The sequence below is a fragment of the Medicago sativa genome, chromosome 7, assembly GCF_051527215.1.
Source record: "Medicago sativa cultivar Bolivia chromosome 7, Bolivia_mono, whole genome shotgun sequence".
NCBI classification, from domain to species: Eukaryota; Viridiplantae; Streptophyta; class Magnoliopsida; order Fabales; family Fabaceae; genus Medicago; species Medicago sativa.
The window spans coordinates 102,614,804-102,641,913 of NC_140755.1; the positions used below are offsets into that span (position 1 = coordinate 102,614,804).

General features: G+C 32.7%; 3 protein-coding genes, 1 long non-coding RNA gene and 2 pseudogenes across 9 annotated transcripts; 3 read left to right on the forward strand and 3 right to left on the reverse strand.

The window, feature by feature from the left end:
* The first annotated feature begins 952 nt into the window (after positions 1 to 952).
* LOC146911486 (benzyl alcohol O-benzoyltransferase-like) lies at positions 953 to 6,061 on the forward strand. Of its 5 annotated transcripts, none has more exons than XM_085725362.1 (3): positions 953 to 1,097; positions 1,661 to 2,073; positions 4,866 to 6,061. In XM_085725362.1, exons 2-3 carry the CDS (start codon positions 1,768 to 1,770, stop codon positions 5,760 to 5,762), a joined length of 1,203 nt encoding a protein of 400 aa, XP_085581488.1. In that variant the 5' UTR covers positions 953 to 1,097; positions 1,661 to 1,767; the 3' UTR covers positions 5,763 to 6,061. The 5 variants fall into 5 exon arrangements, with proteins under 5 accessions (XP_085581488.1, XP_085581485.1, XP_085581486.1 ...); XM_085725359.1 differs by lacking the exon at positions 953 to 1,097 and adding an exon at positions 1,222 to 1,563; XM_085725360.1 differs by lacking the exon at positions 953 to 1,097 and adding an exon at positions 1,222 to 1,521.
* Positions 6,062 to 10,029: 3,968 nt separating this feature from the next.
* LOC146911487 (benzyl alcohol O-benzoyltransferase-like) lies at positions 10,030 to 12,631 on the forward strand. The gene is made up of 2 exons (XM_085725363.1): positions 10,030 to 10,517; positions 11,509 to 12,631. Exons 1-2 carry the CDS (start codon positions 10,077 to 10,079, stop codon positions 12,448 to 12,450), a joined length of 1,383 nt encoding a protein of 460 aa, XP_085581489.1. The 5' UTR covers positions 10,030 to 10,076; the 3' UTR covers positions 12,451 to 12,631.
* A 799-nt stretch (positions 12,632 to 13,430) lies between these two features.
* LOC146911488 (glyoxal oxidase-related protein) lies at positions 13,431 to 15,565 on the reverse strand. The gene has a single exon (XM_085726717.1). The coding sequence runs from the start codon at positions 15,315 to 15,317 to the stop codon at positions 13,614 to 13,616; it is 1,704 nt and encodes a 567-aa protein (XP_085582843.1). The 5' UTR covers positions 15,318 to 15,565; the 3' UTR covers positions 13,431 to 13,613.
* Positions 15,566 to 17,779: 2,214 nt separating this feature from the next.
* On the reverse strand, positions 17,780 to 26,581 carry LOC146911489 (benzyl alcohol O-benzoyltransferase pseudogene; annotated as a pseudogene). Its single transcript, XR_015018433.1, has 2 exons — positions 26,057 to 26,581; positions 17,780 to 18,995 (listed from the first exon to the last, which is right to left on the reverse strand). The product of XR_015018433.1 is annotated as a benzyl alcohol O-benzoyltransferase pseudogene (transcript).
* On the forward strand, positions 19,844 to 23,943 carry LOC146911490 (uncharacterized). The gene is made up of 4 exons (XR_015018434.1): positions 19,844 to 20,166; positions 22,053 to 22,120; positions 22,496 to 22,595; positions 23,660 to 23,943. It is a non-coding gene; the product is annotated as an uncharacterized LOC146911490 (long non-coding RNA).
* On the reverse strand, positions 24,750 to 26,499 carry LOC146911491 (benzyl alcohol O-benzoyltransferase pseudogene; annotated as a pseudogene).
* Positions 26,582 to 27,110: the final 529 nt, after the last annotated feature.

Consider the following 27,110-nt stretch of genomic DNA (forward strand, 5'->3'; position numbering starts at 1 on the left):
CCAACATTCTTTGATATTTTAGCATATAACTGAATGTTGGCTTATTAACATGCTTCATATTTCTACCTCGATCAACCTTGTCAAGAACTTTCTTAGGGTGCAACTAGCGACGGTCTATGACATTGTGGTCAATGATTTTGCAATGTGAACAAAAATCCAGTAACCATTCGTAGACCACCTCCAAGTTTGAGGAAAATCCATCTCTTACTACCATAATTTCATAAAAAATGCGTAGTGATAAATCCATATCCACTAAAATACATACAGTGACCCAAAACTCTATTTTGCGTGGGAGTGTATATATAATGTTAGAGGTGTACCGATTGCACTTGCAATTTCAAATAATTTTTTTTTCCGCCAATACTGTTGAGGAAACTCCATGAGTCGTATCCATTAGCTTAGCGAGGAATATGCTAAGCTAAAAAACATTAGAGTGGAAAATGCTTTTTATACTCTTGTAAAAAAAAAAAAGTTTCTATACGTCTTTATATGAATGAAAAACTCACGACACAACAATAACAATAATCCTCTATTTTCTCTCCATGTATATTCTTTATTCTTGTTGAAGCAGCCAGTGACTAGAACTCACACATTTTAAATGTGAAGGAGTGGAGTGTTCAGAGTTCAAATTCCAACCTCTACATATAATATACAATATCCTTATCAATTGAGTTAAATTCACGGAGATAACAATACTCTTTTCTAATAGATGACATACATTTTCCTTTTTTTAGAGCAGTGCTAAATATCCCCAAGGTTCCAAAATGAACGTAAGCCAATAAAATTATTGCCTGACCGGAAATCACGGGTGGTGGGTCATATATATTTTTTGATGAAGCAGCGGTCAAATAAGTAGGAAATCTAAGGGATAATAATTTGCCTCGTACGTCATTCAGGAACCAATCGTGAATAAACGTTCCTGTACATATCATTTCTGTCTTTTTTTTTTTATGATGATAAAAAAGAAAATACACGTTTCCCTTTAATTGCCCATACATGCAGATTTTCCCAGAAAAAGAAATGTGAGCTTGCATGAAAACGAAGCTACTTGAACAAGACAAGGGATTTTTTTATTTTTGAAAGATGAACAAGACAAGGTAATGTGATATCCCATGTTCGCATGGTCCTAACTCCTAAGATTTTTTTTATTTTATTTTTTATTTTTGTGGCCAATATTGTTTTTTTGGTACCAAAATAATGCAAGTTCTTTTGTCTACGCCCATCCTTTCATTCCACACCACCCTCTTAAAAAAAAATCTTCTGATCTCAAACCACGTTTACCTCGTTCCTACATTTACTAAATCCTGTCAAGTTAGATTCCGATACTAAATCCTTTCAAGATAGACTTCTGTCCTATTCCACGTGTTCATGAATACGTAATGTTTCAGTGTCTATATAATTTTCCTTAAATTTCATGTGCAAGTTTTCCCAATAATATTCATCACCCAAAAAATAAAAAATGCGATTTTGCTTGGCAACGACACAATAAGGAGCGTGAAGTTTATATCACATGCTTACATGGTCCTTATCTTTTCAATTTCTGTATTTTTGTGGTCACCACAGGTTTACGTACACAATTCATTTATTAACTCACATAACACTTATTAACTCTTTATTTTCTCATATCATATCATGACTTCAGCACCATTATTGTTCACAGTGCGGAGGAGCCAACCAGAGCTGGTGCCACCAGCTGCTTCCACTCCTCGTGAAGTTAAACTATTATCTGACATAGATGATCAAGAAGGCTTGCGTTTCAATATTCCTATGATGTTTATCTATCGTCATGAACCGTCAATGAAAGAAAAAAACCCTATTAAAGTTCTTAGACATGCACTCTCACAAGCACTTGTGTATTACTATCCATTTGCAGGAAGGATTAGGGAGGGTGCTGGGCGTAAGTTGATGGTGGATTGTACTGGTGAGGGTGTCATGTTCATTGAAGCTGAAGCTGATGTAACACTTGATCAATTTGGGGACGCTTTGCATCCCCCATTCCCATGCTTCAAAGAACTTCTATACGATGTTCCAGGATCAGAACTAATTATTGACCGCCCCATTCGACTCATACAGGTAAAATTATGCTAGTAGATGATCATGAAAGCCTACGTTTCAATTATCGCATTCCAATAAATTTTACATACTCACTTTTTTTTTTTATAATATGTTCCAGGATCGGAACTAATTACATACTCACTTGAACTTGAACTTTCTATGTTAGTTAATTACGTATGCTAAAATAGTTACAACATACAAACATATATCTTGAAATGAAATTTTATATATCTGAATTGTTATGTTTGAGACTTTTAAATATTAACAAATTGTATGTGTATAATTTACCAACAATATAATAAATATAAAAATATTTATTTTTCTCAAAACATTAACAATAATATAGCATTTTTAAAAATAAATTTGTTTAAGAGTACAACTAAAATAATGAAAAATTCAACCAAAAAAATCGTATATTCCAATTTTATGTTGTTACAGATGCATGGAGCGAAAAAACCAAACCTTTAACAAAAGATGACCTCTAAAGAGTTAAAAAAAAAATTAGTACACCTTTTAAGTGGCGGAGCCACTCACAACATGAGGGCTCCACAAATTTTTTGAAATGGAATACTACATTATAAAAAAGTATTAACTAATTAAACCCTATTTAAAAAAATTGGATCCAAATATAATATCTTAAAATGTATAAGTGATTTAAATTTGGTGTAGATTGTTGAGATATTTTTTCTATATAAAAATATAATTTTTAAAAAAAAGTTATGAAAATTAACATGGGAGAGACTACGCGTGTAAAAAGAGAAATAAAATATAATTTTTTAAATTTGAATTAAGATTAAATAATTAAATTTATTGAAAAATATGTTAAAATAAAATTATAAATTAAAAAATGGTTAAATATAATGAAAAGTTATGTGTATCTTGTTGAGACGTTTATGCAATTTTTTTAGAGGATGTTTAGGATACTTAAATTATTTGAAACAATCGAAACATCAACTGAAATACAAGCAAAATCATATCAATTTTCTAGGTTAATTACATATGCTAAACTGAATTGTTACAATATACAAAACATGAGAAATCAACATGCATAGCAATATCATGTTTTCTAACAAATTTTTGGCGTAATTGATCATTTAGTCCCTTAACTTAATTCTTTTTTCGAATTGGTCCCCTAACTATTAATTGTTTCAATTTGGTCCTTTATCTTTGTTTTCGTCATCAATTTGCTCCTATTTTATTAATTTTAAACATCTCAAAAAGAAGACCGTTGGATAAAGGAGGTCCATCAGATTTAATGGTGTATCACTAACACCTAATATTATGCCTCTTTCATCTTCCATCTTCTATTTCTTCTCCTTCCTATGAACTTCATATCGCCACCACATCCCAGGAAAAAAAAAAAGTATATCACTCTGTCCAATCATCCTTCTTTCTTCTTCCTCCTCCATCCACCTCCGAATCAAACCTCCGTTTTTATCTTTACTATTTAAAATTTGGATTATGTAATTTAAGGATTAATTCGAACGTGAACAATCACAAAACGGGAAAAAAAATTACCACACAAGTTTTCCTTTTGTTCTGTAACCCAAAACATAATTTACAACGTTTAAAAGCACAAACTAGTATCTTTGCAGTTGCAGGGACGAAAACAGTTTTGCTAGCCTGTGAATTTTTTTTCTATAGACAAATCTTTTCATAATTCTTGTTTTTTTTTAATGTTAATTGTTTTTCATAGTTTATTTTGTTTGATTATGTACACCACTGTAAGTTGGGATCGATACAAATAGAAAGAGGGGTGAATTATTTGTGGTGGATTATGGGTTTGTTTGTGGTGATTCATGTTGTTGTTGCTGCCGAATCAATTGTTGTTTGTTATTGATTAATGGATTTAATTAATTTTTATGAATTTAAATGATGATTCATGATTGTTGCTGATTTATGTTGTTGCTAATGAAAGAATTGTTCTGGCCGTGAAATCACTTCATCACCCCCAAGCAGCAGAGCAGGAACAGATCCATAAGATTAGGATCACTTGTTGGGAAGATGAAGGAAGTAATATAATTAGGTGTTGATGATACACCATTAGATTTGATGGACCTCCTTTATCCAACGGTCTTATTTTTGAGAGGTTTAAAATTAATAAAATAGGCCCAAATTGATGACGAAAACAAAGATAAAGGACCAAATTGAAACGTTTAATAGTTAGAGGACCAATTCGAAAAAAAATAATTAAGTTAAGGGACTAAATGATCAATTAAGCCTTTTTGAAAACCTCTAATCTAAAATAAAAAAAGGTTTACTCTTTACTCAAGTTATCAATACAAAACAACATTTCATTGATACATTCTTTGTTTCTGAATTCTTTATGCAATTCGAAATTAAGACAGAAATAAAATGTAATTTTTTTTAGTAGTCTACCTCCCTTCACCACACCGGTCAAGGGCCTCATCGTAAGAATGGTTCAACGAGGGTATTCAGATAAGGATGATTTTCATGTAAAAAAGACGGCACTCACATGCTCATCTTTCTGTTCTTTTTATTGCGCTAATACATGTAAATTATGAACGGTGATTTTCATGAAATTATGATTTTGATTAATAGTGTAGAGATTAGATGTTTGTGAATTGTAAATTGAAACAACCCCAATTTATCTTTTACAATGACACCAACAATATAGCAAATATAATATAAATTCTTGTATTTTTTTTAAGACACAAAAAAAATTATTATAAGAAAATTTGTTCTGTTTATAATTGGATCAGCCCAAAATCCCTTATGTTTTTTATATATAGTATAAATAAATTTACTTATATAACATATATCTTGATATTGGATTCAAAATATGATAGGTGACACGCCTCAAGTGCGGTGGTTTCATGCTAGTCGTGTATTTGAACCATACAATGAGCGATGGAGCTGGTTTGAAACTATTCATGAATGCCTGGGCAGAAATGGCTCGAGGAGCACATAAACCTTCCATTCAACCTGTATGGAATAGGGAGATTCTAATGGCAAGAGACCCTCCACGCATTACATGCAACCATTTTGAATACGAACAAATTTTTTCGCCAAATACCATTACAGAAGAAGATACTGCTTCTCTAGTCCATCAATCTTTCTTCTTTAGAGCTTCTGACATAGCCACGCTTCGTCTCTTGGTTCCATTTCACCTTCGTCAATGCACCACATTCGATCTTATCGCTTCATGTTTTTGGTGCTGCCGCACAAAAGCATTGCAGTTAGAGGCAGATGAAGAGATACGAATGATGTGCATCGTCAATGCACGCTCGAGGTTTAGCGTCAACCATTCCCCACTTGTTGGATATTACGGTAATTGTTTTGCTTACCCGGCAGCTGTCACCACCGCGGGGAAGCTTTGTGGAAACTCATTAGGTTATGCTGTGGAGTTGGTGAGAAAATTAAAAGCTGAAGTTACAGAGGAATACATGCATTCTGTAGCAGATCTTATGGTTATTAAGGAACGGTGTTTATTTACAACTACAAGGTCTTGTATTGTTTCAGATGTGACTCGTATAAAGTTCAAAGAAGTGGATTTTGGATGGGGTGAGGCGGTGTATGGTGGAGCTGCAAAAAGTGGGGCTGGGCCTTTTCCTGGAGCAGCCTATATCATCCCACATAAGAATGTAAAAGGAGAAGAAGGTTTCATATTACTAGTTTGTTTGTCCTTTGAATATATGAAGAGGTTTGCTAAAGAGTTAGATGAGATGCTTGGTAAACAAAATTAACCTAAAGCAAATGGTTCCTAGTTTTGTCATGTTTATCATTTCGTTTGTCGTTTGTGATGTTACAAGTACTTATTCTTGTCTCAAATATAAGTAAAAGTTGAGTATGCAAAAGTTGAGTCAACAATAATGACTGTATTTAGTTCAAATTTTGAACCAAATACATCAACTTTTATAGACTAAACTTTTACTTAAATTTGAGGCCAGAGACCGTAAATAATTATTTGTGATCCATGTAAAATAAAGTTGTGGACTTGTGTACATTATAATAAAAATGAAATATCTCTTTGTTATTGTTATAATTAGCAGAATCTTTTAATAATGGAAAATAAAAATGAAATATCTCTTTGTTATTGTTATAATTAGCAGAATCTTTTAATAATGGAAAACAAGAGTTAGTAACTTATGTGAAAGTGCTACCACTATTTTATAAAAGTTTGTGGAAGTGCTACCACTATTTTATAAAAGTGGATTAAATATTAATTTTTCTCTTTGTAAAAATATGATTGTTCAATAATTTTAAACGATTAAGCTTTTTTCGATAAACGGAGTTGAAGTTGAATGGATAAACTTGTGTCCTAAAGACACAAGTTAAGAAGTTAAAAAAAAGTTTGTCAAAAAAAGTTAAGAAAAAGGTAATGAAAAATAAACTTCACATTGAAAATATAAATTTTTAAACATTTTATATATTTAATGCAAAAATTTCAAGATATATTTCTATTTTTAATTTCTTAACACCTGATCTTAAGGACACTTCCTTTATTTTATTTTATTTGTAAAGTACAAACTAATATTTGAGGTTGATATCAATTAGCTATGCCTACTAACAATCTCAATCATTAATTTTAGATTACTGGAAAAAAAAAAATTCCCTAAAAAAAATGAATTTTAGATTGGACAGCTAACACGCGTAACTGCGTAGTTGCTGCGTTAAGTACAAATCCTATGAATCATTACTCTATCATCACCTGCTATGTTCAATGAATCTATTGGCGTTCACAAAAAAACATGGTGCGAAAATGACAACTTAAGACTTTTGCTGCCCCATCTCATGTCCTTCATGAATGAATTCATAATGTGAAACTTGCTCAAAATAAGAACAGGGAATAGTAATGCATATTTTCCTTAGATTTTCGGTGCATGCTTTTCCAAAAACAAAAACGTGAGCTTGCTTGAAAGCTACTAGTCTACTGGTACAACAAGATATGGTGCTATGTAGAATGATGGGGTGTTGTTAATGAGAGTATTATCGAAACACTCATTCTAAATTTAAGAATTATTCATTTAAAAAATTAAAATAGTATAAATTTCAATACACTAAATACACATATTTTCATAAAAACATATTCTTAAAGAGTGTTTCAGAGACACTCGTTAGCATTTTTTAAATTTAAATGGTTCGTGGATTTTTAATTTTTTAATTAATTTTCATAACTTTTGTGGCCATGATAGACTCAAGTTTTTTTTTTTTTTTGGTGCTTGTGAGTTTAGCTCAGTTGCTAAGGACAATGCATAATATATGCAAGGTTCAGGGTTCGAATCTTGGACACCACCAAAAAAAAAACTCAAATATGAAAAATTATTACTTTGGTGTGAAGATTGTGTTTTTCTCATCTAGGTCTCTACTTTTTGTTTATTGATATGAAAAATATAGCTCAAATATGCAATTAGTCCATGTAAATAGGGATCACTTGAATTTTGGTCTTTGTCTCTACTTTTTGTTTATTGATATGAAAAATATAGCTCAAATATGCAATTAGTCCATGTAAATAGGAATCACTTGAATTTTGGTCTTTATAGTTGCTAATCTTTTCAAACGAATCCTATAATTACTAATCACTTTTAATTTGGTCATTTGTCTTTTTTTTTTTTTTTTGATGTGGTTCGCTTTAGCTGACGTATTAGTGATGAATGTGCATCAATGGTGCTGACTCATTAAACCTTTACATTAAGGGACGAAAATGCCCTTAATGCCTAAGGGCTATCATATTTCTCCATCTTTCTCTGTTTTTCTTTCTCATTCCAATAAAAATAAAAACCATCGTCGCCGAAAATAACCTCATCTACTGTAGGTGTTATTCATCACTACAAGAACTCGAATCCTCCGCCAAATAACCACATCCATCACCAGCATTATTCAACAATCACATATCCGGCGCGACCTCATTGAAATTCTTGTGGGTGCTGAATAGCTTCGTGGGTGTTGGATTACCTTCGTTTTTTCTACATTCACTCTCTCTAACTCATTATCTCTTCCTTCTCTCTATAACTTTCTTACATCAACTTTATCTATATTTATTATTACAGGGGAACTTTATCTATATTTTAATAAATCATGAGAGATTACAATAATAGTTTGGGATGAGATTTGGATTATGACTTGACAAACAACATTTGGCATTTTCTCCTTCCTTCAAAAAAAAAACATTGGCATTTTCTAATATTTTAATATTTGATGACATGTCTTTTAATTATATATAGCATGTTTGATTTATTGTATTTGGATTTATTGTTTTTAATATTTTAATATTTGATGACATATAGTGTGGGATTTTTTGCCCTAAACCCTAAGCCTTTGTCCGCCGCTAATCCATGGGAAGCACTTGGGTGACATTATGTCACCGTGACATTAAATCTGGGCCACACAACACATACAACACATCTGGGCCACACAACACAACACATTTGTGTGGCTCAGATTTAATGTCACGGTGACTTAATGTCACCCAAGTATTTTCCCTAATCCATATGTTTTTTGTAGTGTTTGGTGGGTCACATACAATGTTGGTCCACCTGGGCTGGCCTAAGGGTAAGGCAACTCAAGCTCTCGCTTTAGGCCCTCGAATTTTAGACTAAGAATAAAGGCCTCAAATAGACAAATTTATGTATATATACAAACTAATAAAGGTCACCCAACAAATAAATTATACAACTTTGTCATAAAGGAAAGATGGTTGGCGATGTTTTATGATGCTTGTAAAATGGGTTCCACCCTTCCCCATACAACTTTACAGTGCGCACTATTTTTCCGCCAGTGTTGCACTTACAACACTTCCACTTATATAAGGCTTTACAATGCGCACTATTAATTACTTACAACCCCCGAATTTTAGATTTAGAATAGGGATGGCGTAAGGGTAAGGTCCTCACTTTAATTGTATGTTTTTTTTTTTATAAAACCTATTAATTTATATTAATTACTCTCATTAATAGCAAATCTATTATACTGTATCTCTTTTTTTAATAGCAAATCTATTATGTTGTGATCAAACACACTAAGACAATACAAGGGGAAAATATCATTTACAATTTAGCTAAGGTGATAGGGGGTGTATATTTTTACATACTACTACAATTAGGTTTTTAGTCTCTTAACTTAATTTCAGATAACAGTTTGGGTCTTTATATTTTTCCATTTCATTTTTGTCCTTTTGATCTATTTGTGTATAAATTTACAAGTTTAAAATCTAAGATATGCAAACATAAATGAAAGACCATATATTTAAAGATTGAGAGGTCATTAGAAAATAAAAAACCATGGATTTAAAATTCATATGCAAATGGACCAAAATGACAAAATTGCATTGAAAAGAAGATAAATGACCAAACTATTAGCCGAAATTAAATTAGAGACTAAAAATGGAATTATACCTTACATATACAAGTGATCATTGTTAAAGAGACCTATAAACATGGTGCATGCATTTTTTTTTTCCAATTGCCATTGTAATCTATAAAAACAAATTGCATTGGATTTGGGACACAAACATTCCCCTCGTTCCCACATTAACGTTGTTGCACTAAATCTTGTCTTAGACTTTTTTCCCATCCCATGTCCAGGAATTCATAATGTTTCGGTCTTAATATGTTAGGAAGAAAATACACATTTCCCTATTATAAAAACATACAAATTTTCCCTTAAATTTCTAGTGCAGGTTTTCCCAACAAATTAAAAGAAACGTGAGCTTGTTGGATAACTACTAGTCTCGTAGTACAATACAAGATAAGAAGCACGTTCAAATGGTCCTTAGATTTTAAACTTTTCATTTTTTTGTGGCCATGCATGGTAATTTTTCGGTGCAGATTTTCCTAACAAAGAAAGGCGTGTTTGCATGAAAACTACTGTTCAATAAATATGGTCCTTAGTTTATCAAAAATAACATGATCCTTAGATTCTTCAATTTTTTAATTTTTGTGGCCAAGATAGTTCAGTTGTACGAATCATTTTCAAAAACTCCATTTATAAATTAACGCAATCAATGTATAACTCACTCAAAAGAAACAAGACACCTATTAACTCTTCTATTTTTGAATATCATGACTTCGTCATTGTTAATGTTCACAGCGCGGAGGTGCCAACCAGAGTTGGTGCCACCAGCTGTACCCACTCCTCGCGAAGTTAAACTATTATCTGACATAGATGATCAAGAAGGTTTGCGTTTCAATATGCCTATTATATTTATCTATCGTTACGAACCATCAATGGTAGAGAAAGACCCTGTTAAGGTTCTTAAATGTGCACTCTCAAAAACACTTGTTTATTACTATCCACTTGCGGGAAGAATTAGGGAGGGAGCTAGGGACAAGTTGATGGTGGATTGTACTGGTGAAGGTGTCATGTTCATTGAAGCTGAAGCTGATGTAACACTTGATGAATTTGGTGATGTACCTCATCCCCCATTCCCTTGCTTCCAAGAACTCATATACGATGTTCCAGGCACGAAACAAATTATTGATCATCCTATTCTGTTCATACAGGTTCAATCATGTTAATTCTCTCATCCTTAATGTTTTGCTGGCCTAGCCAGACTTTTGACTTAATCACCATTTTTTTCCATTAAGTTGTGACTCAGACAATATTACATACCTTACTTTTAAATTTTAATTTTTTGTTGATTTCAGCTATTATATTGTTATTGCCTACAATTTTGGAGACTAGGTTAATTTTTCAACCTATGTTTTTTTTTCTTCCAAAAAATAGTAGTTGGAAGGCATGACAATTGAATCCACTCGAATGGATTTTGACAGAAAATTAATTATGGGTAGAGACGGCGATTCAAATTTTCTCCGTCAATGATTAAAGAAAATTATATACAAAAATTATTAATATACTATGTTTAATGCACATACACTTAGTTATTTTAGGCTAAATTAAATATTTAGTTCCTAAACTAATTTCATAGATTTATTTTAGTTTCATAACTAATTTTGCCTCTCAACTAACAGGCAAGAAGACAAGTTGGCTAACGAAAACATAGTTCACTGACCAAAACATAAGAAATATTTGTTATGAGATCAAAATGAAATTAGAATAATAATTAAAGGACTAAACATATGATTAGCCTTTATGTTTTCATATACATATTTAAATTTTAGTCTCTTTTTAATGAAAAAATCATTGATTTGAAATTCAAAGGATCCTTTAGTGAGACTCATTTGAATTTCAACTAGTTGAGTATGAGTTGAGAAGAGTGTTGCTAATGCTCATTATTTAATGATTAAATGATTTAATTTATTATATGGAGCTAGAAAACCTTAATCTCATACCAAACAATATACTTGCCTTTCTTTCTATGTTCATAGAAGAAAACATATAAATTAAAAATTACAATTAAACAGCCACATGAACTTTCTTTTTTGATTAAGAGCCACATGAACTTTCTACATGTTAATACATCACATATACCAAACTGATTGGATTAGGACATGGATGTATCTCTATTATTTAGTATTACGTTTAAAATGACAGATCACACGTCTCAAGTGTGGTGGTTTCATTGTGGGCGTAAACTGGAACCATGCAATTGGCGATGCAACAGGTTTGAAACAATTCATGAATGTATGGGCAGAAATGGCTCGAGGTGCACATCAACCTTCCATTCAACCAGTATGGCGCAGAGAGATCCTAATGGCAAGAGACCCTCCACGCATTACTTGCAACCATCGTGAATACCAACAAATACTTCCGTCAAATATCAACAAGGAAGAAGATAATGTTGCTACCATAGTCCATCAATCTTTCTTCTTTACACTTTCTCACATAGCTGCAATTCGTCACTTGATTCCATTTCACCTTCGTCAATGCAGTACATTTGATCTTATCACTGCATGTTTTTGGTGTTGTCGCACAAAAGCATTACAGTTAGAGCCAGATGAAGAAGTACAAATGATGTGCATCGTTAATGCACGTTCAAGGTTTAGGGCTAACCATTCGCCACTTGATGGATATTATGGTAACTGTTTTGCTTTCCCGGCTGCTGTCACCACCGCAGGGAAGCTTTGCGGAAACCCTTTAGGTTATGCAGTGGAAATGATAAGAAAAGCAAAAGCTGAAGTTACAGAAGAATACATGCATTCTTTGGCAGATCTTATGGTTATTAAGGAACGATGTTTATTTACAACAATAAGAGCATGTGTTGTATCAGACTTGACTCGTGCTAAGTACTCAGAAGTAAATTTTGGATGGGGTGAGGCGGTGTATGGTGGAGTGGTAAAAGGTGGGGCTGGACCTTTACCTGGAGCTACGTATATAATCCCACATAAGAATGCAAAAGGAGGAGAAGGTTTGATATTATTAATTTTCTTAACCTCTGAAGTCATGAAGAGGTTTGCTGAAGAGTTAGATAAGATGTTTGGTAACCAAAATCAACCTACAACGATTGGTCCTAGTTTTGTCATCTCTACCTTATAGTTTGTGATGTTCCATTAGATAAGTTAAATAAATTTGTTGGCTTATGGCAATATCATGAAAATGAGAGACCAATTTATTATGGTAATAAGTTAAAACTTTCCACAATAGGTAGTCAATAAAAGTTGGTAACTTATGTAAAAGTTTTATCACTCTTTTATAAAATAATTTCTGTCATTGTAAAGAATTTTTTTTCAAGTATTCTAGTAGCTAGAAATCACATTTACCTTAGTAATGCATGTCCCTACCAACTGAGCTATGCTCACGGGACTTGCAAAGGAAAAATTTATTTTAGAAAGAACATGCATAATAAATTGTCTCTATGAAATTAATTAATAATTATGATCGTTTAAAAACAATTTTATAAGATTAAATTCACAACCTATTTAATTTAACGATCCCAAAAGAAAGTATACATGGAAGAGATAAATTGAAAATAGAAAAAATTTCACGGCATAAACTCTTCACGGATTAAAGTAAACTCTGCACGGTGCACATGCACCCACGTCCAGCTATATAAAAGATGATGGTGTGTAAAAATAAAACTATGGTTGCCATTTGGATATGCTTAGAGGTAGATATCAACATATTTCATTTACATATGGAATCGTAGCTTCAACCAAAAGGGCTTTATGCTTCATCTTAACCAATCTTTTTCACACCTTCTCTTATCTTATCAACACTGTAGCATTGATACCAACACGATATCAACACATATAATTACATTGAATTAATTTATTTTCTCAAATTTTCATATAGTGTCGTGTCTAATTCAATGTTTCATAGCTTACAGATATTTGTCTTTTGATATGTAGAATATGTTTTACACTAAAAGGTGTGTTTGTGCCATTTAAAGATACCTCAAGGGTATGTGTAATTTTCTCAATAGCTTATCGTATCGTTTTGAATAATATAGCAGCATGGTGTATAAAAAATAGTTCAACAAGAAAGAGCAAAACAGTGTGAAAAAATCATGGCAAAACTATAGCAATGAATTTTTATTCAAAGTTTATTAATATTATGAAAGCAAACTATGGCCTGCCTAAAACTTAAACACAATACATTCTCCATATATAATAATTAATTTGCAACCATCTAATCTAACCTAATACAATCCTCCTAACAAAACAATCTAATCTAACAAACCAACATCTGCAACTACATTATTACATGAGTTGCACCCACTCACCTGAACTAGGCACACCCGCATGCACCAAAAACAAAAGGTAATAACCTGGCGGTGCAATCTCTTGAGTAGATGGTCCAACCACAGTAGCATAATAAATATCCAAACTCACCATTGTTACACCAATCAACTTCAAAACCACCATCCTCTGATTCATTCCAAAAGAATGTGTAGTAAACGATGGTGCCAATAACCTAACGGAAACTTCACTTGCCGAAGCAAAATTAGCTACTGTAAACGTAACGTAATAAAACACCTTATACCCTAAAATGGTATTGGTGACATGCCAAATCGTTGGCCGCACCAGATCAAACTCGGGCAACAAATAGGGCGGAGAAAATGCCTCTAAGCTTAAATCGGTTGGAAATTCAACTCCGGTAAAATTGTAATTTACATGTGGATTACTACCACCAACTAAAACTCTTCCATCTCTTAACACAATTGCAGATGAATGGTAGAGTCTAGGTCTAGAAGCTGGCGACATTACACTAAACTGTTTATCTGATTTGGTTTCTGATTTCTTGAAAATTACCGGTGTTAAGACAGGTTGACGCCCGTTTTCCCATCCAGCTGTACCTGATCCAGCGCCGTTAATTATAATAACATCGCCGTTAGGTAGAATTAACATGTCTCCCATTACTCTTGCCATTGGCATATTCTCAATAATCCAACTAGGATTCGAATCCGTTACTTTGAGAAATCCACATGTTTTAAGTGCTGGCATGAAGTTCTTTCCCTTTGCAGCTTCGAATGATCCTCGAGGTGCTCCCCCACAGATCATGATTGTAGCTTCCATGGAGATTTGGTTTTCGTCTAATGGAAGAAGAACAGATGATCCTGAACTAGGATAGTTATGAGGATCACCACCTGGAATCTCAGGAAATTCTTTAACAACAACGTTTTGTTTGTAATCAAATAAAATGGATCGTGTGTTTGCGAAAATGAAAAGGTTTCCATTAGGTAGAAGATGAACGAATGGATATAAGTTGTTTTCGCTTGGATCGTTGGTTTCTTGGAGAAAAGATAGATGAATTGATGAAGAAGACGAAGAAGAAGTTATTGTTTTAGGAAAGAATTCATAGTTGAATTGTCTTCTACCACCAATAATTATAATGCGATTATCCGGTAGTATTTGATTTGTTGCATACCATCTTCTTTCGGATAAGTAACTTGGGAATTCAATCCAATCACAATTTTCATTGAAACATGGTGTGAACATTCGAATTCGACGTTCACCATCGTTGAAACCACCAGTTTGGACTAATGTACCGTTTGAGAGAACAGAACCTGAGGAACACCAAGTGTCTGTTTGTACAGTTAAGGATCGGAATGTGTTTGTGGCAATGTCGTATAGAACAGAATGAGCAGTACAATCAGTTTTAAGGGCAGTGTCGTATGGGTCCATGCGACACTTGCCATTTGAAAGAGGGAGATTTGAAGGGCCAAAATCGGTTCGGTCGAAAATTATGATTTTGTTGTTGTGTGAAAGTTGCATGTGCATAGCTGAAATGCCAATGGTTGGTTGTATTAGTTGCCATTCTCCTTGATTGCTAGAGGGTGATGATAATAATGATGGTAATGGTGATGGTGATGGTGATGATGATGAGGATACGATTAGGATGTGGGAATGTGGGATTAATGAAGATAGAATGAAGAAAATTAGGATTAATGTGATAGAGCTCATTTTGGGTGGGTTAGAAGAGAAAAGGAGGTAGAGGTGTTGGAATTGAGTAGCTAGTAGCTAGTTGGATTAATATTTTACTAGTAAAGTGTTGGTGGGATTTGGGTTTGTTTAGTGTAAGAAATTAATGAAATCTATATTAATTTGAATGATTAAATATACATGCATGTGGAATCAGAAGGAAAAGAATTGGTGGAAAGTGTCTTTGAAAGGAGTGATGAATTCGGCAACTAAAGGGGCGATTTTGAAGGAATGTAGTTTAAGGCCAAGAAATATGATTCCTACTAATATGCGACAAATCTTGAATACATGTTCATGAAAGACTGAGCAATGGACTCATGATACAGTTACTATAATTGGAGTATCATATCGTATAGTTCTTGGTAGCAGTATGACACGTTTGCCTTATAAATTTTTGACATCTTTTATGCCAAGTTTAATTTGAGATTAATCATGCAGTATTTGTGTGTACTTCACAGGAGCCTATAAACACGGGGTCCAACAAGAGATAAGTTGATCTCATAGAACTTAAGCTTTGACAAGAATTTTTTTGGCCAAGCAACTTTTCGTAAACTCACATCAATTTCAAATTAATTTAATAAACTTAGTTAGGCTACATCAAGAGTACATGTAAGACGGTCCTTATCTCTATCTTTTTTAAATTGGTCAATCTCGACTCTTGCAGGGCTTTGCAGCTTTGAATGATCAATATTCACACTTGGCTCCATGCCAAATCTTGAGTTGAATGATACCTTTACTATATATATCTATACTATACTTTACGGGAATATGAGATTTTGGGATGATTTTTTCCTATTTTTTTTAAGGAGAGAAGGGCTTTTTAATTATTCATATCTTTTTTTTTGTTAACCCTTTAGTTCCCAACCATACTAACAAGTCAATTGGGCCTAAGAGACTAATACAACCAACTCAACTAAAACAGATGCAAAGCAGCCCCAAGCTTAATGAAATAACACAAATAAATAAAAACAAATACTAGGGGATAATATAATTGTAGTATTAATTATTAATTACTAATTGATAGCCTCCCTCAAAATAGAAGCAAATCTAGTTTGGACAATCCTAAGATAAGGGAAAGGATGAAGAGCTTTAGTGCATATATCTGCCACTTGGTCCGCTGAAGGAATTGGTAGAAGGTGCAGAATTCCAGCTTGAATATTGTCACGAACAACATGGCAATCCATCTCAATGTGTTTATTACGTTCGTGAAAAACTGGATTGGCTTGGCTGCAATATGCATTGCGGATTTGTTATCACAGTAATCATGTTCTTTTTGAGAGATCTCAAAGTCTCGAATAAGAGTAAGTAACCATTGAGCATCACATGTAGCTTGTGTCAACGCCCTATATTCCGCCTCTGAAAAAAATCTTGAAATTATGGGTGGTTTCTTGCTTTTCCAGGATACGAGAGAGGATCCAAGCACAAAAAACTCGTTGTATACCTTCTAGTATCTTAACATGCACCCCAATAGGAGTCACAGAACCCTTTCGAAGATGTTGTTAAAGAGCTCGGAAAGAAAAGGCCTTTGCCAGGTATGTTTTTTATGTACTTAACAATTCAAGTGCAACCTGCATATGCAAATAAGTAGGGGTAGAGAGATATTGACTAAGCCTACAAACTGAAAAAGAAATGTCACGACGAGAAGGAGTTAAATAAAGAAGCTTGCCAATCAGTTTTCTATAAGGAAATTCCTCTCTTGGTTCTAGTGATTTCAAAACCCAAAAAATACTTGAGAACTCCTAAATCTTTTTTACTGAAAGTTGATGCTAAAAATGTTTTAACATTGTTAATTTCAGAAAGATTGTTACCAGAAATTAATAAATCATCCACACTAATTATACAAAAAAAACAGTGAAAGCAAACAGAAGAGCTTTTAGTAAATAAGGAATAATCAGACTTAGATTAGATTGCTTAAAACCAAAATTTGTGAGAGAAGAACATGATTTTTGGTTCCATTGTCTACTCGCTTGCTTTAATCCATAAAGAGATAGTTTTAGTTTGCAAAGACTGGGGTTGGTTTCATATAAACATCGTCATCAAGATATCCATGAAGAAAAGTTTCTAGATAATATAATCCTTCGTTTTGTGTAAATCCTTTTGCTACATGAAACACTAGGAGATTCTACAATGAATTTATTAACAGAAAGAGTAGAATCAGAAACTTTGAGCGATTTCAGCGTCATATTCCATATATATAGAGGACACTTTGAGCGATTAATTTCAGGATCGAGGACCATGAAAAGTCAGAGTTTATTATCATTTGATACCATGTAGATTTATGAAGAAAACCAGAAAATTAACCAAAAAAGTACTCTACTCTATGATTCTTGTTATAATTAGGAGAAAAACTTGATCAATTAAATATAAAAAGGGAGGATTTGTTATATAGATGGCTCAAAGGATGTAGCATCATTCCCTTCTCTCCTCTCTAACAGATTTGAATATAACCGTGCCATACTAACAAAAACTTACTTCTCTAATTTTGACTAATTAAGTCAATACAAAAAAAGGTATAATCAACTGGGCCTAAGAGACTAAAACAGATGCAAAGCAGCCTAAGGCTAAATAAAACAAAGAATAGGGGCTGATAGAATTATAAATATTTAAATCCTAGATACTAGTCAATATATCACAATAACAAACAGGCCTTTCATTATCATTACATAGCAGTATATCACACAAGCCCCTAACTTTATTTAACAGGAATCACGACGGTACAAACTATAAGGTAGACATCACAAAACTAGGAGCACTCGGTGTAAGATGATTTTGGTTACCAAGCATCTCATCAAACTCTTTTGCAAACCTCTTCATATCTTCAGAGGGCAAACAAATTGGTAACATCAAAGTTTCTTCTCCATTTATATTCTTATGTGGGACGATATAGGTTGATCCAGGAAAAGTTCCAGCCCCACCTTTTGCAACTCCACCATACACCCCTTCACCCCATCCGAAATTCACTTCTGAGAGCCTAGCACGAGTCAAATCTGAGATAACACAAGACCTTACAGTTGTAAATAAACACCGTTCCTTAATAACCATAAGATCGGCCACAGAATGCATGTATTCCTCTGTAACTTCAGCTTTTAATTTTCTTATCAACTCCACTGCATAACCAAATGGGTTTCCACAAAGCTTCCCTGCAGTGGTGACGGCCGCCGGGTAAGCAAAACAGTTACCGTAATATCCAACAAGTGCCGAATTGTTAGCGTTAAACCTCGAGCGTGCATTGGCGATGCACATCATTCGTACCTCTTCATTTGCCTCTAACTGCAGTGCTTTTGAGCGACAACGCCAAAAACATGAAGTGATAAGATCGAATGTGGTGCATTGACGAAGGTGAAATGGAACCAAGAGACGAAGAGCAGCTATGTCAGAAGCTCTAAAGAAGAAAGATCGATGGACTAGAGAAGCAGTATCTTCTTCCTTAATGGTATTTGGCGAAAAAAATTGTTCGTATTCAAGATGGTTGCATGTAATGCGTGGAGGGTCTCTTGCCATTAGAATCTCCCTATTCCACACAGGTTGAATGGAAGGTCGATGTGCTCCTCGAGCCATTTCTGCCCATGCAGTCATGAATTGTCTCAAACCAGCTGCATCACTCATTGTATGGTTCCAATTCATGGCCACTATGAACCCACCACACTTGAGACGTGTGACCTGTCATAATATAAATCTAATATTAAGTAAAGATATATCTATGCATGTTGTAAACTTGTAATCAATTCGGTTTGGCATATGTAATTAACACTAACATGTACAAAATTCAAGTAATTGTTTGAAACTGTAGGAATTCATATGTTTTCTTCAAATGGAGCATGGAAATAAGGTAAGTGCATATAAGTGCAAAACTTTTTAAATGGGTCAACCTGATTATAATATATTGGTGTTTAAAGCATGTGAAGTATAGGGTTTGGACCTATGTTGCACATAGGTACAGTACCGTATCCACTACGGGTACCGGTACGAAAATACGTCAATTTTTAAAAAAAGTAAGGTATCCACCGTCCGCTTTTTTTATTGCGTTAATGCGTATAAATTATGAAAAATGTTTTTAATAAAATTTTAATTAAAATTATTTTGATTTTGATTAAAATTATAGGTATAGTAATATATTTTGCACTTGTATTCTAACAAACTATACTTATATTTTTCAATGATAACAAACTATACTACCACAATTTTGGCTTTTAATAGCACAATTTTAATAGCGCTTATGGATAAATGCTAATAAAAATGCAACTCATAGACCTATTATAGCACTTTTCGGAAAGCGCTAAGAAAAACATGTAAAAAACTAGGTTAGATAGCGCTTTTCTAAAAACGCTATTATTTTGGTTTGCACTAATAGCGCTTTTTAAGAAACGCTATTGTTCAAGGGGGTATAGATAGCGTTTTACACAAGCGCTATTGTTTGGGCTTTATTAAAATTAAAAAAAAATGCAGATTTTTACGGATATAATTTTCCTTTCTCACGCTCTTCTTTTCACACAACCCATAAGACCTTCTTTTCTCTCTCTTCGAACCCATACCATCTTTGAACATCATTCATCATTCGAATCTCACCCTCAACAAACTGATACCCATCGAACCCCATATCTCCCCCATGTCATCATCTCACTCTCAACGATGAGATACCAAACATCATTCGCCGGAGTCCACAAACGCCGAACTCTCTCCCTAGTCTGATACCTTCAGCGATCTATCCCTCACCTAACCCATCATTCGAACGCTCTCTCTCCCTCATGAAACTTATTCTCCCTCGTTGAACTCTAATTGAACCAATTGATTGAAACCCTCGTCTTTCAGAAATCAATTGAACCCTAATTTGGTAAGTATTAGTTTCTTTTTGTTTTTGATTTCTCAATCTGCTTTTTGGTTTCGATGGTGCACTAAAAGTAGTTTTTTTAAAGAAATTGTTTTCAATTTTAAGATATATTTATGTATATTAGTGTGATGTAATTTGATTAGTTTTTTTTTTTTTTGCCACCACTTAAGAAACTGAAAGTGATTTGTAATAATATGTATAGATGTTGTTTTTGGTGTCGAACACTTACGCCGACACTTGTCGGACACTAGTTGTGCATTTGAGATGAAGTGTGTTGGTGCTATATAGATTTTGGGCATATTTGCAATTTCAATTTTGGTTGATGTAGGAGGTTATATATATATACTGGCATTGGATTAAAGTACAACATATGTTTTTCTATTGCTTTTGTTCTGTTCTAATCAGAGACATGGTTAATTTCGTTTTGCATATTTGACATGGTTATTAGTGTATGGTTTATTAGCAGTTCTAGACTGCTAGTAGTTCTTTTGTGTATTAGTTTTGGAAGGCAGGTTCATATAGTACACCTATTTTCATATGTAATTTGAAATCATGCTAATTTGTGTGTGGGACTGAGAAATTTAGGAGTAAAATCATGTGAACAAGTGAAAGAAGGAATGAAAAGAGAGTACCTTTCAGCAAACCCGTAATTGGACACCCTGATAGTATTTTGCTCATAACTTTTTCTAAAAATATCATTTATGAGTGAAACTTAGACCATTAGAAAGTAGACAAAATTACCTACAAGATAGACACAAGAAATGTTGAATTCTATCGAGTAGAGTGGGAGAAATCCTAGATGCAAGTTAGATAAAAGTTTCTGTCCGGCTTCTGGACCTGTATGTATTCTTCATTCAAACTGAATTAAATGGATATTTATATTCCAAAATAAAAACTATATTTATAAACTTGACATTCTAAGCTTTCCATGGAATGTTTGTTTACTTAATTTGGACGTCGTTTGATATTTTAATTAAATAGACGAAGTTGAAGTCTGACTTACTAACAAAACTGAATTTTGGGACTGTTTTGTAGAATTGTATGCACATATGATGTTTGATGAAATAATTTTTAATATGAGGCTTATGATTTAAAGTACAAATTGTGTATGTATGCTCTACAATTTTAAGATAATTAAACATTACGTATTAACATTTGTAGAGTTTGGATTTATAACATGCTAAGGTAAAAGTTACATCAAAGGATGATGGTTGATCTAAAGGTGAATTCAATGTGAAATTGGACATTACTTGTCCGTAAAAGTTACATCAAAGGATGATGGTTGATCTAAAAGTTACATCAAAGGATGATGGTTGATCTAAAGACAGGTTCTAATGATATAATGAATATTTTTTTTTTTGTTTATAAGGTCAAAAAATATTCATTATATAGTATCTAAGTTAAACAATTTCAAGCGAGTAGCAGTGTTCTAGTGGTCTGGAGTAGTGTTTATTTGCTTCAATGGAGTACATGCTTAATATTTACTACTAGTTTTTATTTTCAATGTTATTTATTCATCAAAAATTTCCTTATCCACCAATCACCATATACATTCTCTTTCATCATGAGTATATATCTTGTTTGAAACTTTGATAAATTTTTACATTATACTATGAAATGGTGAGTTTTTTTTGATAAGTTGATATCTAGGCTTTGGACCTTCTTCATTCATAGTTTTACATTATACTGAATGTAATGGATCTATTTAGTTATAAACTCAGAGGATGTTGTATTTTCATAGCTTATTATGATATGATATGGATCTATTTCAATGAATCTAATGATCTATTTACTTTTTTATGATGACATTCAATCAATATTGCATAATAATTCGATAAATATCTTTGAACTACTTGCAATAAAGTTGTTTTGTTTGCTTCTTCTAACAGAGAACTTGGTTACCAATTTTGTACAACTCCTTGACCGGTGCAGCTTATGTCATTTTTCATACTTAGAGGTTTGGTCCCTTACATTGAGAAAGTGTGCCTTAAATTTAAAATTTTGAATACTATAGCTTCTCGGTTTAGTTTTTTTTTATCAACAATACTTTACCACAGTATCATAAGACTATTATATTGTATATAAACATATAAGAGTTCATTACAGATCATTGGCATGGATGAATTGTCCTTATAATGATGATTATTAGTAAATTTCATTGACTGATATTGTGTAGATAGATACTCCTAATTCTGCAGAAAATTTCATGAAAAGCTTAACTTACACATGCTAATCTTTACGGAGATTGAACGTTATTGTTTATTAATAAAAATGGCTTCGAGAGAGCTGTTATAATTTCTCATCCAACTTTTCTGCTATTTTTTGTTTGTAGATTGACAAGCAAGAAGAATTTGAATTCGGTTTGTGGCACATGGGATGGTTTAGAGAAATGCTTGAGTAAAGACATTGAAGTTGGATATTGAAAGTTCATGGTAAAATTGGTCTTATGTTCTTTTTTAGTTTCAATTCTTAATGATAGTTAATTAAGACTTCATTATATAGAACGAGCTGCCAACTATAAATGAAATCTAATGTTCTTTTTTGGTGGATAAATGATTTACTGCTAATTCATGTTATTAAAATAGACATGTGTTTTAGACAATTTCTTTAAAAAAATGCGTTTTAGACAATTTATCAATCATCATTGGTAAATTGAGACCGCTAATTATCTAAAAAACATAGGATATTGACACCGTAATGCATACTTGTGCATCAACTTTAATGTATATAACCCCTCATTGATTAACATTTTTCAACATATATTTAACTCTTAATCGACGTTGTGGGGAAGCAAAGAAAAAAAAAAGAGACATTTATCCTACTTGTGCGCCATGCCTCGTATTAGTGTTAGATAGATGTTCAACATAGTCCAAAGAGTATTGAAGCAAAGAAAAAACCAACTTTTTTTGACCGTTGTTTGAGTTGTTCGACACGTGTCGTACGAGTGTCATAGAAGTGTTGGACACTAACGCCTGTTAGACACCACGACATCTCTAAGTCCTAGTAGTGTTTATACTTCATATATTGTCTCTCATAAATAGTCTTATATATGGAGTATACATGAGATGCTTCAAGGTTTAAGCACTCTCAATCAATCAATCATATATCATGTTTAAGACAGCGTACCTAAGCATTTATCAAATATCACCGATCTATTTCCATTCTAAATTTAGCACTCTCAATCAATCATGAGTTATGATGTGCAAACCAAAAATTTCATTTTGTATTTTGTTATTATGTTTTTAATTAAGTGACATGTTATGCTTTGGTTATTAGTTGCGAATAAGGTTGATGTTTTAATTAAGTGACCCAGTACCTTGAAGCATAGATGACAAATCCCATTTTTCTTAGGTAGTATACAGAGGCCAATTGTGAAAAGCTTAGCGGTGAACACGTCACGTAATTAAAAATACTATGTCATGTGAATATGTATTCTTTTTTGAATTTGTTAATGCATTGCTGAATTCATTTTGTATACCTTGCAATCTTACTTCAGGTTCGTTGGAATGCCCGTGGTCAACCAGTTGGGGAAGAAAGGCAGGGTTTTGTCAGTTACATTGGAATCGTTCGTCGGGAGGTTCCAATTAGTATGGAAAATTGGAGGAAAAAGCCAAGGTTTTGTTAGTTAATTTAGGTTTGTCATCGTTCATATATATACGTATTGTGTCTAGACTTTGAATTTTTATGCAAGAGTACATTTGATGTCATTTGTAATTAAGTTTATGATCAACACATTATTGTTGTTTATTTCTATTAATGGATGATTAGTGTTTCCGATAAGTATGTATATTTTTTGTCTGGTCAATACCTAATTATGATGCATTAGGTGTAAATGTAATTTTAAAAATAAAAAAATAGGACTTTTTTTAGCGCTTTTATGAAAGCGCTATTAAAGGGGGGATAATTAAGATAGCGCTTTGCGAAAAACGCTAAGAAACATCTGTATAAAAGTAGCACAAAAATAAGGCTATATTAGCGCTTTTCTAAAAGCGCTATTGAAACACTGCTGTTTAATAGCGTTTCAAAAGCGCTATTATAGGCTCCTGACCTTTTATAGCGGGGGCTTTCTTAGCGCTTGAGAAGCGCTATTAAGAGCCAAAATAAGTGCTATTAAAGGGGGTATTTTGTAGTAGTGAATATGAATTCTTATCTTTTTGAATAACAGCCCCAAAATAACATCATTCTTATAATCAAATTTGTTTAATAGCATAATTGGAAATGAAAAAGTCAACCAAAAACCATATATTTTCTTTATATATAGTATAGATAACATGAAAATAAGTACTCTTCAATTTACAATAACAAAATCACAATAAAAGATAAGGTTAGAGTTGGTTACAACGACAAAGAAACTAAAATTCACAAATAATATTATATTATCATATTATTATATAAGAGAATGCCATAAATTTCACTCACAATACAATACTGAGCAAAAATGCAGTATCATGAGTATTGTATGTGCATCCGGTACGGGTGCTTTATCGTTTTAGAAGTACGTATGCTTCAGAGTTTGGACATTAAAATTCAAACCCTAATTATAAAAGAGGTTTTTAACTCACTCCTAAGACATGAAGAGGAGCACTTCACTCCAAGATCCTAAATCAACATCACCAGGTCAATAAGTTAATGTTTGTGTGTTTGTTTTTCTCAAACTCTCGTACGTGTATATTATTTTAGTGCATATATTTGTCTATATGTTAATATTTTTCATAATACATTCCCGTTTTTTCCTATAATTTGATTAGATAAAGAATAACAACTGTAAATATAAAAACGTTAATGGAGAGTAAATTAAAATTATTAGAAAAAATATTATACAAAAGCTTTTTTTTTTTAATTTCTCATACCAAAAGTTGGTATATGAAGAAGGAAAACTTTTTAAATAAAATAGTTTAATAAAGGTTATAAAATTGGATATCAATTTGTTTTTAAGAGTATATATGTTTTAAGTCCTTGTCAAAAAATATTTTTCAACTTTCTCATAATATTGTACTGATGTGATTGAAGCTTGGATGATACAAATGCAACATTGATGCTTCCTTTTCAAAACAATTTAATAAGGTTAGAATATGTATGTGTATTAGAGACAAACATAGTGTTTTTTTCCTTGCAAAAACTTAGTGGTTTAGTCCAATTTGTGAAGTACATATTGAAGGAACTCGTTTATTTTCAATGTTGGAATGAGTTCATGAGCTTAATTTGGGATCTATTGACTTTGAGTTGGATGCGAAGAGAGTAGTTGATAGTTTTTTATCACATGGGCGTGATGTTACATAATTTGGAATTATTATTCAAAATTGTAAAACTTTCTTCAAGAAATTTTATGAAACTCAAGTGTTGAGTTTGTAGAGACAAACAAATGAGGTTGTTGATCATTTAGATACATCAACCTCATTATTAGCTAGTTTTTAGATTTTGGTTAAAATACCAAATTGTATTGAATACATCTTAATTAATGAAAAGTTATAAGTATGTTTCTCTAAAAAAAAATTGATGGAATCTTTTCAATCATATAGATAACTTTGGATTTTTTTTCCTATGCACATGACTTCAGTAACTATATTTTAATGGAAAAACCTCTAAAAAATATATATGGAAAAAAATAGTAAAAATCGAGGTTGATATGTAAAACCTCTCGATGAATTTTACGTCATCTAAGTTGCAGATTCGAAAACATGAATATTCTTAAATACAGTCATATTTGTAAGCATATGTACTCTGTCATTTTATGCTATTAACATGGATATTGTGAGTTTGTTTGCAGATTCATCTTTTTTATTTTTAGTGACTTTTGATTTATATTATATCGACGTATTCTGTCGTTAATTATGAATGAATAATTTATTTTTGTAAAAAAAAAAAAAAAAACTTATAATTAATATAATTGAACCTGTATCTGTCGAATGGGACACGGTCGATAATTTGTTCTGAGCCTGGAACATCGTATAGGAGTTGATGGACGCAAGGGAATGGAGGATGTAGAGCATCACCAAATTGATCAAGTGTTACATCAGCTTCAGCTTCAATGAACATGACACCTTCACCAGTACGATCCACCATCAACTTGCGCCCATCACCCTCCCTAATCCTTCCCGCTAATGGATAGTAATACACAAGTGTTTGTGAGAGTGCATGTCTAAGTACCTTAACAGGGTCTTTCTCTACCATTGATGGTTCGTGACGATAGATAAATATGACAGGACTATTGAAACGCATACCTTCTTGATCATCTATGTCAGATGATAGTTTAACTTCATAAGGAGTGGGTGAAGCTGGTGGCACCAACTCTGGTTGGCACCTCCGCACTGTGAACATTAACGATGACGAAGTCATGATATCAAAAGGAAGGGGAAAAAAAGACAGAAGTTTTATATAATTGTTTCGTTTGAGTGTGTTGTTATACATTGATTGCCTTCTATTTATAAATGGAGTGTATGAAGATAATAGTACAACTGAAGTCTATCATGGCCACAAAAGAAAAAAGTAAATAATTGAAAATCCAAGGATCACATGATTGAAACAGCATTTTCAGGCAAATAATATGCAGAGTAGTCCAATGTCCAATCTTGTCTTGTACTAGTAGCTAGCTCACGTTTTTAATTGTTATATTAATATTATTATTATTTTTTTATGATTTGAACTTCAATCATGAAGTTTTAACTCTTTTCCATGATTTCTCTCTGTTCTTTTTATCTTTTTTTCAATTCAATGATTCATTTTGGAAGAAGATAGACAAACACAATAATACATCAAACCCATTTCTTCGTTTTATTTTATGTATTTCAAAATGTTGAAAAAAATATTATCTTTTTGTTTGTTTCTTCCACTGCTTTCAAGTATGGATATGTTTTTGGAACAACTGAAATTGGGTGGAGGTTCACATGGGAAGGTACAATCCCTTCCCACCATGGGTCAGTTTGGTTTTAGTGGTTTGATCAAAAGAA